The 12,158-nt window shown below is 59.3% G+C and overlaps 2 protein-coding genes across 2 annotated transcripts; one reads left to right on the top strand and one right to left on the bottom strand.

Moving 5' to 3' along the window:
• Positions 1 to 244: 244 nt before the first annotated feature.
• On the top strand, positions 245 to 8,260 carry IDH2 (isocitrate dehydrogenase (NADP(+)) 2). The gene is made up of 10 exons (XM_060259890.1): positions 245 to 379; positions 1,569 to 1,734; positions 2,032 to 2,192; positions 3,634 to 3,777; positions 3,973 to 4,109; positions 4,315 to 4,466; positions 6,732 to 6,844; positions 7,301 to 7,398; positions 7,657 to 7,749; positions 7,848 to 8,260. The coding sequence occupies exons 1-10, from the start codon at positions 329 to 331 to the stop codon at positions 7,933 to 7,935; spliced, it is 1,203 nt and encodes a 400-aa protein (XP_060115873.1). The 5' UTR covers positions 245 to 328; the 3' UTR covers positions 7,936 to 8,260.
• Positions 8,261 to 8,321: 61 nt separating this feature from the next.
• On the bottom strand, positions 8,322 to 11,570 carry ZNF710 (zinc finger protein 710). Its single transcript, XM_060260223.1, has 4 exons — positions 10,110 to 11,570; positions 9,543 to 9,734; positions 9,174 to 9,348; positions 8,322 to 9,007 (listed from the first exon to the last, which is right to left on the bottom strand). Exons 1-4 carry the CDS (start codon positions 11,538 to 11,540, stop codon positions 8,823 to 8,825), a joined length of 1,983 nt encoding a protein of 660 aa, XP_060116206.1. The 5' UTR covers positions 11,541 to 11,570; the 3' UTR covers positions 8,322 to 8,822.
• Positions 11,571 to 12,158: the final 588 nt, after the last annotated feature.

The raw sequence follows: 12,158 nt of genomic DNA on the forward strand, positions 1-12,158 counted from the left end.
CCTGGATCCATCCAAGTCAGTCTTGTCTGCTCAGACTGGCAGCGGCTCTCCAGGGTCACCAGCTGAGGTTTTTAGTTGGAGATGCCAAGGATTGAACCTGGGACCTTCTGCTTACCAAGCAGATGCTCTACCACTGAGCCACCATCCCTCCCCAAGTTGCTGTGCACTCTGATCTCACCCCCCCCCCCTTGCAGAAGGTGCTCTGAGCGGCTGGGGGAAGCTCCAAAGAAGCAGGGGCTGGTGAGGGGCCTCCTAGTTCAGCCCCCTGAATCTCCTTCCTTCCGCAGATGCCGATAAAAGGATCAAGGTTTCCAACCCGGTGGTGGAGATGGATGGCGACGAGATGACCCGCATCATTTGGGCTTTCATCAAGGAGAAGGTACTGGGGGGGGGGGGAGGCTCTTAGCTCAGTCCAGGAGGGACTGGAAACAAACAGCCCGACTGTGAGAAGAGCCAGAGGCCCATCCAGCCTGGCGGCAGTTTTGCAATCAGCCACCTCAGAGGGTCAAACAAACAGGGCCCAGAGGGCAAGGCCTTCGGCTGCTGCTGCCGCCTAGTGCTGGGAGGGAAGCAGAGGGCTTGTGCTCTCTCTCTCTCCCTCCCTCGGAGATTCCCTTGAGCCACCATGGCTGGACCCTCCCCTCTCTGAAGCAGTCTTTGGAAACTAACTGTGGCCATGGCCACCCTGCACCAACTGGCCACGCATGTGGCTCTTTCAGGCATATTGTGCGACTCTTGATGCCCCCCCACCCCCTCAACCAGCTTGGAGAAGACATTTGTCTCATTAAAGCACTTCTGCAAGCCTGCCAGCAGGTTGGAGAATGCATTTGAAGTTAAAGTTGTTTTCTTTCTACCTCTCCTTCCTCCTATCTATTTCCTTCCTTCCTTCCTTCCTTCCTTCCTTCCTTCCTTCCTTCCTCCTCTCAAACATCTGACATTTATTCTATGTGGCTCTTCCGCCGCCGCCCCCCCCCCCCCCCCCCCGAGCTAGCCACTACACTCCAAGATCTCTTCTCCTGCATGGGATAGTGCACAGAATTAACAATGTGGCAGTCTTTAAAATGTGCCCTCTAGGTTTGGGGAAGGAGAAGGGTCACTTTGAGGGAAAGCAGAAGGGCTTTTTTGTTGCCGTTTCAGAACATCGAAGAGGTGCAGCCCCCCTGTGGCCTCCCCAACCACTGTGTGGTGCTGGAGCTTGATTGCCACCTTTCTCCATGCAGCTCAGTGGAAGAGCCTCTGCTTTGCATGCGGAAGGGGTCGGGTTCAATCCCCGGCAGGAGCGCCCTGGTGGGGCAGGCAATGGGGGAGGGCTCTGCCTGAGACCCTGCAACAGAAAGGCCGTCTTAAGGGGGCGGGGGAAGGAATGTGTGAATCGTGCAAGAAATCCACACCAGTCGCTTGTTGTGTAGGCAAACTGATGGGGCAGGCAGGAATGTCCAGGGCGGCGTCTGTGCGGTCACAGGGCCTGAGACCGGTGGGTCTGTGAGCGCTCCCTGCCGTGGGTGGGTGGCTGCCTGCCTGCCGCTTTCTCCTCATCCTCAGAGGGCCTCTTCCGGCTCCCCTTGCAGTTGATCCTGCCCAACGTGGATGTCCAGCTGAAGTACTTTGACCTGGGCCTGCCCCACCGGGACCAGACCGACGACCAAGTCACCATCGACTCTGCCCTGGCCACTCAGAAGTACAGTGTGGCCGTCAAGTGCGCCACCATCACCCCCGACGAGGCACGAGTGGAAGGTAGGTGAAGGCAGAGCCGGGCCCTGGCCAACCCCTCCAGAGAGCAGGGCGATCCAGCTAGTCTAGAGAAAGCGAAGTGGTGGTGGTGCTGGTGCTTGGAGAGCTCTGACCTCTCAAGGACGCAGGCGCCATCTTCCCTGGAGCTGGCAAAAAGGCTCCTGCGTTCTCTAGAGAGTGGACCGGAGTTGGGCGGCGGCTGCTGCTGCTGCTGCTGCTGCTGACCACCCAGGGCTGGTTCCAGAGTGAGGGAACCTCACTCCCTCTGGCCTCACTTCCTCATCCCTCCTCTCCCCCCAGAGTTCAAGCTGAAGAAGATGTGGAAGAGCCCTAACGGCACCATCAGGAACATCCTGGGCGGGACCGTCTTCAGAGAGCCAATCATCTGCAAGAACATCCCTCGCCTGGTCCCAGGTTGGAGGAAGCCGATCACCATTGGCAGACACGCCCATGGCGACCAGGTGGGTGGAGGAGGGGAGGGGAAGCGCCCATAATGGTGGAAAGTGCAGCCTCTGCTCTGGGCGAGCCCACGATGGGTGGTTTATCAGAGACAGCTGATACCTGAGTGGGAACAGGGTGGGATATGGAGTGAGAAGGCATTCCCACCTTCCCTGTGCACCATCTGATGGAGGGGGTGGGGGGTGGACTGGAATTAATGCTGGCAGGGTAAGAAAAGCGGCTGCAATCCGGCCTGGGGGGTGGCCGCGAGGCTGGGCAGAAACCTGTGTAGGCCGGAGACTGGTTTGTGGTCTAATAGACCCAGAGATAGATTATCTGAGGGTCACGCACATTCAGCACAATATCCCAGGAGGACTAAGGAGAAGAGAATCAGTTCTGGGTCTGAAGACAGTTTTTGGGGGGTGGGCAGTGATGGGGGGGGGGTCGTAGAAAACAAGCCACGGGGCTATTAGAAGATATTTAGAAGATATTGGATTTATATCCCGCCCTCCACTCCGAAGAGTCTCAGAGCGGCTCACAATCTCCTTTCCCTTCCTCCCCCACAACAGACACCCTGTGAGGTGGGTGGGGCTGAGAGGGCTCTCACAGCAGCTGCCCTTTCAAGGACAACCTCTGCCAGAGCTATGGCTGACCCAAGGCCATTCCATTAGGTGCAAGTGGAGGAGTGGGGAATCAAACCCGGTTCTCCCAGATAAGAGAGCTCTGGCTGACCCGAGGCCATTCCATTAGGTGCAAGTGGAGGAGTGGGGAATCAAACCCGGTTCTCCCAGATAAGAGAGCTCTGGCTGACCCAAGGCCATTCCAGCAGCTGCAAGTGGAGGAGTGGGGAATCAAACCCGGTTCTCCCAGATAAGAGAGCTCTGGCTGACCCAAGGCCATTCCAGCAGCTGCAAGTGGAGGAGTGGGGAATCAAACCCGGTTCTCCCAGATAAGAGAGCTCTGGCTGACCCGAGGCCATTCCAGCAGCTGCAAGTGGAGGAGTGGGGAATCAAACCCGGTTCTCCCAGATAAGAGAGCTCTGGCTGACCCAAGGCCATTCCAGCAGCTGCAAGTGGAGGAGTGGGGAATCAAACCCGGTTCTCCCAGATAAGAGAGCTCTGGCTGACCCAAGGCCATTCCAGAAGGTGCAAGTGGAGGAGTGGGGAATCCAACCTGGTTCTCCCAGATAAGAGAGCTCTGGCTGACCCAAGGCCATTCCAGCAGCTGCAAGTGGAGGAGTGGGGAATCAAACCCGGTTCTCCCAGATAAGAGAGCTCTGGCTGACCCAAGGCCCTTCCAGCAGGTGCAAGTGGAGGAGTGGGGAATCAAACCCGGTTCTCCCAGATAGGAGTCTGCCCACTTAACCACTACACCAAACTGGCTCTATTGTGGGGGGTGGGCTGGGGTAGACGGAGCCCTCTGGACTGGGTGGGTTTTCCTAATCTTTGGGGCTTTACTTTGCAGTACAAAGCCACAGACTTTGTTGTGGACAGGCCTGGGGCCTTTAAGATGGTGTTCACCCCCAAGGATGGCAGCGGAGTGAAGGAGTGGGAGGTGTACAACTTCCCTGGTGGGGGTGTCGGCATGGGAATGTACAATACTGACGAGGTGAGGCCCCCGATGAAATGTCTGGCCTTCGGGGAGGGGGGAGCATACCCGAGTCTTGCGTTGGGGGCTTCTTCTTCCCCACTCAGGAGCACAAGGGAGGAATCGTCCCCCTGGGGCCCTCCGCTCTGAGTTGGGAGGGGCTGCCTGGCTTTCGGAGCCTCTGGCACTGAGGCTCTGCCCGCCTGCCCCTTGCAGTCCATTGCAGGCTTTGCGCACAGCTGCTTCCAGTATGCCATCCAGAAGAAGTGGCCGCTGTACATGAGCACCAAGAACACCATCCTCAAGGCCTATGACGGGCGCTTCAAGGACATCTTCCAGGAGATCTTTGACAAGTGAGCGCTTCTGGACTCCCCCCGCCTTCTCTTGCTGCGGGGTTGGGCCCGCCCTTTCCTTCCAGTCTCCCAGTATCGATTCAACACCTTGCCTGGGAAGGACTCCAGGCGGGTTGCAATAAAACAAGCCAAAAAGTAAGGCCCGAAAGCCTGCAAGGCAGAATTCCTGGGAGCCAACCTCTCCCTCCCTTCCTCCTCCCGGCAGGCATTACAAGACCGACTTTGACAAGCTGCGGATCTGGTACGAGCACCGGCTGATCGATGACATGGTGGCCCAGGTGCTGAAGTCAGTGGGGGGCTTTGTCTGGGCTTGCAAGAACTACGACGGGGACGTCCAGTCCGATATTTTGGCCCAAGGTACGATGCTGGAGGGACCCCCTTCTGGAAGGAGGGAGGAGGGGTGGATGGGGGGGCTGTTGCCAGGGCAGGGGCTTAGCAGCACGTCGCCCTCTGTCCGATTCCAGAACTCCCTGACGAGTGAGTAAGCCCAGCTTCCTTCCCCAAGGGGGGATGACATGTGTGCCTCATGCAATGCAAGAGATCTTCCTCCCCCTCCCACACCAACGTGGCCCCTTCCCGCAGCATCCAAGGAGAGGATCCCCTTGTTGTCTTCTCTTGGAGAATCTTGGGAGGGGCCGTGGCTCAGGGGCGGAGCCTCTGCTTGGCATGCAGGAGGTCCCTGGTTCAATCCCCAGCAGCACCTCCAGCTTAAAGGACCAGGCAGGAGGGGATGTTGAAAGACCTTTCTGCCTGAGACCCTGGAGAGAGAGCAGCTGCCCCTCTGAGGGGACAAGAGAAAGAGACTAGATCTATCTCCCACCCTTATCTCAGAGCAGCTTACAATCTCCTTTCTTTCCCCTTCCACACAAGACATCCTGTGAGGCAGGTGGCGCTGAGAGAGCTCTGACAGAAAACTGCTCTTGAGAGTACAGCTCTGAGAGAACTTGTGGCTGACCCAAGGTCATACCAGCAGGTGCAGCTGGAAGAGTGGAAAATCTGGTTCTCCCAGATAAGAGTCTGTGCACTTAACCACGACACCAAACTGACCTGGATGGTCCAATTCAGCAAAAGGGAGTTGGTGTTCAGTCTTCCTCAATTAAGAACCTCAGAAGAGCCCTGCTGAGAAGAGCATCAGAAGAGCTCTGCTGAGTCAGACCAGGGAGGGTCCATCTAGTCCAGCCTCCTGTCTCACACAGCAGCCAACCAGTTCCTCTGGAGGGCCAACAACAGGGCAGAGAGGCCGAGGCCTTCCGCTGAGAAGAGCATCAGAAGAGCTCTGCTGAGTCAGACCAGGGAGGGTCCATCTAGTCCAGCCTCCTGTCTCACACAGTGACCAACCAGTTCCTCTGGAGGGCCAACAACAGGGCAGAGAGGCTGAGGCCTTCCCCTGGGAAGAACATCAGAAGAGCCCTGCTGGATCAGACCAGTGAGGGTCCATCTAGTCCAGCCTCCTGTCTCACACAAGGGCCAGCCAGTTCCTCTGGAGGGCCAACAACAGGGCAGAGAGGCTGAGGCCTTCCCCTGAGAAGAACATCAGAAGAGCCTTGCTGGATCAGACCAAGGAGGGTCCATCTAGTCCAGCCTCCTGTCTCACACAAGGGCCAGCCAGTTCCTCTGGAGGGCCAACAACAGGGCAGAGAGGCTGAGGCCTTCCCCTGAGAAGAACATCAGAAGAGCCCTGCTGGGTCAGACCAGGGAGGGTCCATCTAGTCCAGCCTCCTGTCTCACACAAGGGCCAGCCAGTTCCTCTGGAGGGCCAACAACAGGGCAGAGAGGCTGAGGCCTTCCCCTGGGAAGAACATCAGAAGAGCCCTGCTGGATCAGACCAGTGAGGGTCCATCTAGTCCAGCCTCCTGTCTCACACAAGGGCCAGCCAGTTCCTCTGGAGGGCCAACAACAGGGCAGAGAGGCTGAGGCCTTCCCCTGAGAAGAACATCAGAAGAGCCTTGCTGGATCAGACCAAGGAGGGTCCATCTAGTCCAGCCTCCTGTCTCACACAAGGGCCAGCCAGTTCCTCTGGAGGGCCAACAACAGGGCAGAGAGGCTGAGGCCTTCCCCTGAGAAGAACATCAGAAGAGCCCTGCTGGATCAGACAAGGGAGGGTCCATCTAGTCCAGCCTCCTGTCTCACACGGGCCAACCAGTTCCTCTAGAGTTCCAGCAACAGGGCAGAGAGGCTGAGGCCTTCCCCTGAGAAGAGCATCAGAAGAGCCCTGCTGGATCAGATCAGGGAGGGTCCATCTAGTCCAGCCTCCTGTCTCACACAGTGGCCAGCCAGTTCCTCCACATGGCCAATAAGGGCAGAGAGGCTGAGGCCTTCCCCTGACGTTGCCTCCTTGCTCTGTCGGGGATTCAGAGGTTTAGTGCCCCTGATGGTGTTCTCCTCGGCCACCATGGCTAGTAGCCACTGATAACCCCCTCCTCCAGGTGGAGTTCTTGTGTGGCTCCCTCGTGACCAATGCTGGAGAGTGAATGCAGTAACTTCCCAGGGCAGACATTTGGCTTTTGCTTGGAAGAGAGCTGGCCTGTGGGGTGGGTGTGAGCCTGTCTGCTGAGGAGCTTCTGATCCCTGGGGAGAGCGGGGTTGTGGGGTTCTCTCAAAAGAATCTGGTTTTCTTCCTAGGATTTGGCTCGCTGGGCCTGATGACTTCTGTGCTTGTCTGCCCGGACGGAAAGACCATTGAAGCAGAGGCTGCCCACGGCACAGTCACTCGCCATTACCGGGAGCACCAGAAGGTGGGGGGGGGAGCTGAGGGGCAGCTTGAGGCAGGGGAGGGGAAAGAGGGGCTTGTGCTGTGTATTGAGAGCCAGTTTGGTGTAGTGGTTAAGTGTGCGGACTCTTTATCTGGGAGAACCGGGTTTGATTCCCCACTCTTCCACTTGCACCTGCTGGCATGGCCTTGGGTCAGCCAGAGCTCTGGCAGAGGTTGTCCTTGAAAGGGCAGCTGCTGTGAGAGCCCTCTCAGCCCCACCCACTTCACAGGGTGTTTGTTGTGGGGGAGGAAGGGAAAGGAGATTGTGAGCCGCTCTGAGACTCTTTGGAGTGGAGGGCGGGATATAAATCCGATATCATCATCATCTTCTATTGTGGCCGAGCAGGAGACTGCCTGTTTCTGCTCTGCTCGGTTGGGCCGGATGGTCCACGAAGGAGATGCTGTCCAGGCACTCAGGCCCGATTCTCTCTCGTTGCAGGGCAACCCCACCAGCACCAACCCCATCGCCAGCATCTTTGCCTGGACCCGGGGCCTGGAGCACAGAGGCAAACTGGACAGCAATCCTGATCTCATGAAGTAAGAACAGCTGCGATCCAGCAGAGCGCAGGCTTGCTGTAGGAAGGGGCGGGGTGGGGGTGGTGTGGTTTGCAGGAACCAAAATGCCGCAGCGGGACAGAACCACACCTGAACTGTGCAGTTCTCTGGCCATCTGGAGCAGAAGAGGAAGGCAGGAGGGGGCCCAGAGCTGCCCAGTTGCCGAGAGCAGCAGTTGCCCACTGTGTGTGGGGACAGCCCTTTCCATCCCAGCAATGGGTGATCCTGTCCTTTCCTTAGGTTTGCCCAAACCCTGGAGAAGGTCTGCGTTCAGACGGTGGAGTCAGGGTCCATGACCAAGGACTTGGCCGGCTGCATCCATGGACTGAGCAAGTAAGAGTGTGGGGAGAGAGGGGGGAGGTGCTGTGGGGCAGAGGAGTGCTCGTCCGCTCACTCCCGGACAAACACTCCTGTCCTCTGTGTCCTTCCAGCGTGAAGCTGAACGAGCACTTTGTGAACACCACAGACTTCCTGGACGCCATCAAGAACAACCTGGACAAAGCCCTGGGCAAGCAGTAGGGGGCACACTCCCAGCGTGTGCAGGGCAGGGGGGGCACGACAGAGGAAGGCCATTTACCTCATTCTGAACAGAACCAGCTCTGGCTGCTGCCGCTCTGACCTTCGACCAGGAAAACATTAGTTTTGGTCGTTTTTAAAAACCCATCGTTGCTGTCCCAAGAAGACCCCTCCCCATACACGCCTCTTGCTGCTACTGACAAGGGAAGGGGGGGCTCAGGGCTGGCTGCCCCAATTGCTGGACAGTGATGAAGGGGATGGTTTTGTGCTGTAATTTATGTACTGTCTGTTGGGCCCTGTGGTAGCCATTAAAAACTAGTCCTCATGCCTTCGTTGTGTCCTGCAGCGCTTCCACCGCCCCCCCCCCCACCCCAGGCACTCGCATCAGCCAAAGAATATTCATTTATTGCTGAACTTCTTCAGAACAGGAAAAATAAACACAGTAGATCTATGCACACAGTGGGGGGGGGGGGGAGAGAGAGTCCACTCTGTGGAGACAACGCTGGAATTTAACTGAGCAATTGTGCCACCTTGGCTGTTCTGCCAGCAAAGGGATGGGGGGGCGCTCTCTCACCCCACAAGTCTTTGGGGCAGGCCCCCTGCCATTATAAAGTTTGGGTTTTTTTGGTGTGGGGCAGAGGTAGTTTATAAGGGGGGAGCTGGAGAGGGGAGTCCTGGCTGCTCCCTGCAGGACAAAGGAGGCCCTTTCCAGCTGGAGAAAAGACCCCCCAGGAGCCCCCTGGAACACAGCCTGGGGGGGGGGGAAGGGCTGTGCAGAGCAGGAGCCAGATAGGCAGTGTCTCCCCCCCCCCCAGGAGCCCTCTCCCCGCTCAACAAAGCCAACACGGGGGGGGGCACTTGTGGCTCCTGCCACGCCCAGCCCCCTCCACCTACAGCATGCTGTAGTAGGCCATTTCCTTCATGGCCTGCTCCGTCAAGGCCGACTCGGTTGGGGGGTTCCCCCCGACCCCTCCGTACTCATACGGATTCTCCTCCTCCTCCTCGTAGTCGTCTATCTCCTGCGGCCCGTCCAGGTCTGTGTGGTCACCACCGCTGGTCAGCTCTAGCATGGGATCTGTGGAGGGGGGGGGGGAGGGATATAAAGGCTATGGGGCAGCAGCTGGGCTTGAAGTCCCAACAACCCGGCTAGCCTTGGGCTGGCAAGTCCCCGGATGGCCTGCAGGGGGAGCAGCAGCACAGCGGCACCGGCCCTCCCCTCCCCTCTCTCTCTGGCCGCCTACCTTGGCTGTCCAGGCTGACGTCCATCACCCCGTGCTTGACCTTCATGTGCCGACTGAGGTTGCCCTTCAGGTTGAACTTGCTGGAGCAGTAAGGGCACTTGAAGGGCTTGCTGCCCGCGTGGAGGTGCATGTGGCCCAGGAGGTTGTACATGCGGTTGAAAGATTTCCCACACACCTGCAAGGGGGGAGGGAGGGAGGGAAGAACGGAAGAGGAGAGCCCAGGCTGGCCTCTGAAGCACACCAGGAGGCTCCTCCGCTGCCAGTCTGAGCCCTGGTGAGATCCCAAGACCGAGGGCTGCAGGTGGGATATGCCCGTCATGGTCCTCCTCCCTCCCTCCCGGCCTTCTGGCCAGGGCAGCCCAGCCCCACCTTGCACTTGAAGGGCTTGACGGGCGAATGCACAATCATGTGGGTCTTGAGGGTCTGCTTCTGCACGAAGGTCTTGAAGCAGATGTGGCACTGGTAGGGGCGAACGCTGGTGTGGATCAGCATGTGGCGCTTCATGTTGGCCTGCAGGGTGAACTCTCGGCCGCACACCTCGCACTTGAACTCTTTCACCCCCTGCAAGCGGCGACAGACAGAAGCTGGCCTCTGCCCCACGGCAGGAAGAGAGCAGGAGCCCTGCAGACGTCGCCCCCCCACGGCAGCTCGAGGCACAGCTCCAAAGAGCAGCTCTTTCGCCAAATGGCCAACTGTGCTTGGGATGCTGCTGCTGCTGCCCTTCTGGGAACTCAGGACCCCGATGCTCTGCCTTCTCTAGGGCTCCTGTTCCAGCCCTCCTGCACTTCCATGGGGCAGCCAGGAACACCTCAGGCCCTAAAGCCAGCATTCCCCGACACATGAAGCCAGAGGTGCGCTTTGCCCAACTCTCCCAAGCTGCCCCAGCTCTCTCACCTCCCATGCAGCGCCCCCCCCCCCCCGCCACTGCCTGCCTACCTTGTGGGTCAGCGAGTGCTGCTTGAGGTGGTGGATCTGGCTGAACTCCATGCCGCACTCGGTGCAGACGAAGGGGCGCACGTTCTGGTGCTTGAGCATGTGGTTCTGGAGCTGGCTGCGGTAGTGGAAGGCCCTGCTGCACTCGGGGCAGGGGTAGAGGGTGGGCCCCTGGTGGGTGGCCAGGTGGCGCTTGAGCTGGGGCAGGGTGGAGAAGTCCAGGCCGCACTCCACGCAGACGTGGCAGCGCCCGCTCTCGTGCTTGCCCTCGTGGGCCTTCAGCTCGCTGGGGTAGGCGAAGCCCCGGCCGCAGAAGCGGCAGCTGTAGGGCTTGACGTCGGAGTGGAGGAGCATGTGGCGCTTGAGGTGGCTGGTCTGGGTGAAGGCCTTGTGGCACACCTGGCATTTGTGGGGCCGAGTGCCCTGGTGGGTGAGCAGGTGGGTCTGCAGGTGGCTGGGCTGCTTGAAGAGCTTGTTGCAGTGGGGGCACGAGTGGGGCTTGACGCCGTTGTGGCCCAGGATGTGGGTCACCAGGTTGTACTTGGAGGTGTAGGACTTCTCGCATAGGCGGCACTGCCAGCGCTTCTCCACCAGGTACGAGTCGTCGATCTGCACGTTGATGTCCAGCCGGTCCAGCTGGGCTTTCTTGCTGTGCTCGCCCAGGGCCTCCCCCTCGGCATCCAGGGCCTCCGGCCACCCAAAGGCCGCCTGGCTCTGGTCTGGGTCGGGGGGCGAGTCTGGCAGGTGCTGCTCCACGTGGCTCAAGGAGGCCGGGCCGGGAGCAGGGAAGCCGTTGTAGTCGCCGGGCAGGGCCTCCACGCTCTCTGCGGGGGGGCTGGGGAGGCTCTCCTTGGGCTCCCCGGGGGAGAGTTCATGGCGGGGGGGCCTTCGCAGGTGCCGGAGGCGCCGCGGCTTCCGGCTGAACACGCTGAGGTCGATCATTTTGGTGGCGCTGCTCTGGACAGCCTGGTCAGGGCTGGGCTCTTCCTCCATGTGTGGGGCTGGGGGAGTGCAAGGGGGCTGCTCTTCTCCTCCCCGGTCTTCGCTCAGGGCAGCCACCTCCGCCTCGCTCTGCTCCCCCTCCCCCTTCTCATGCTTCACCTTGGGCACCAGCCTCACGGGGGGCCGCTTCCTCCGGCGGGCGTGCTTCCCAAAGAGCACCTCCACCTCCAAGCCCTCTTCCTCGGGCCCTTCCGCCTGGCCACGGCCCTCGCTCTCCTGGGGACACTCTCCGCCCGGCTGCTCCGGAGCCACCACTGCCGTCTCCTCCAGCTCCCCGGCCAGGCCCGGGAAAAACCCTCCCGGAGTCACAGTGGCCCCCAGCAGCTCATTCTCAGACACCAAGCCCAGGACCGCGGCTTGGGCCAGCGACAAGACCACCACCGCCTCCGTCTGCGTCCCGGAGTCAGCAAACCGGTCCATCTCGCACACCATCCAGCACCGCTCCTGCTCCTGCACAACAGAGAAAGGGAAGCCGTCAGCCTCTCGCTGGAGCCCCATCCTGGGCCACACTCGCCTCAGGCTCACTCACCAAAGGGGCTTCAAAGAAGGCATTGTTAAACCACAAATCCCCCAGGGAAGCTTCTGAAACCCTAAAAGTCCGGCCTTTTGAAGGCCAACAAAAAGACTTCCAATCACGAGCCAGCTTTGAGTTCTCCAGAACTCATCTTTGGTCCCAAAAGAGTCTTTTAAAAGTGTGTGTGTGATTTCCAGGCATGATGGAAGAGCCCAAAGTGCAGCCTTCAGGAAAACCCTCTCACCAGGCCCTCGGAACCACATAGGAGGAACCATGCTGGCCCGTCCAGTCCAACACTCACAGTGTCACACAATGGCCAAAAAACCAGGTGCCATCAGGTCCATCAGTGGGGCCAGGACACTAGAAGCCCTCCCACCGTTGCCCCCCCACCAAGCACCAAGAATACAGAGCATCACTGCCCCTGACAGAGAGTTCCAACAATAAGCTGTGGCTAAGAGCCACTGATGGACCTCTGCTCCATATGCTTATCCAGTCCCCTCTTGAAGCTGTCTATGCCTGTAGCCACCACCACCTCC

Source organism: Heteronotia binoei, chromosome 19 (genome assembly GCF_032191835.1).
Source record: "Heteronotia binoei isolate CCM8104 ecotype False Entrance Well chromosome 19, APGP_CSIRO_Hbin_v1, whole genome shotgun sequence".
Classification (NCBI taxonomy): Eukaryota; Metazoa; Chordata; class Lepidosauria; order Squamata; family Gekkonidae; genus Heteronotia; species Heteronotia binoei.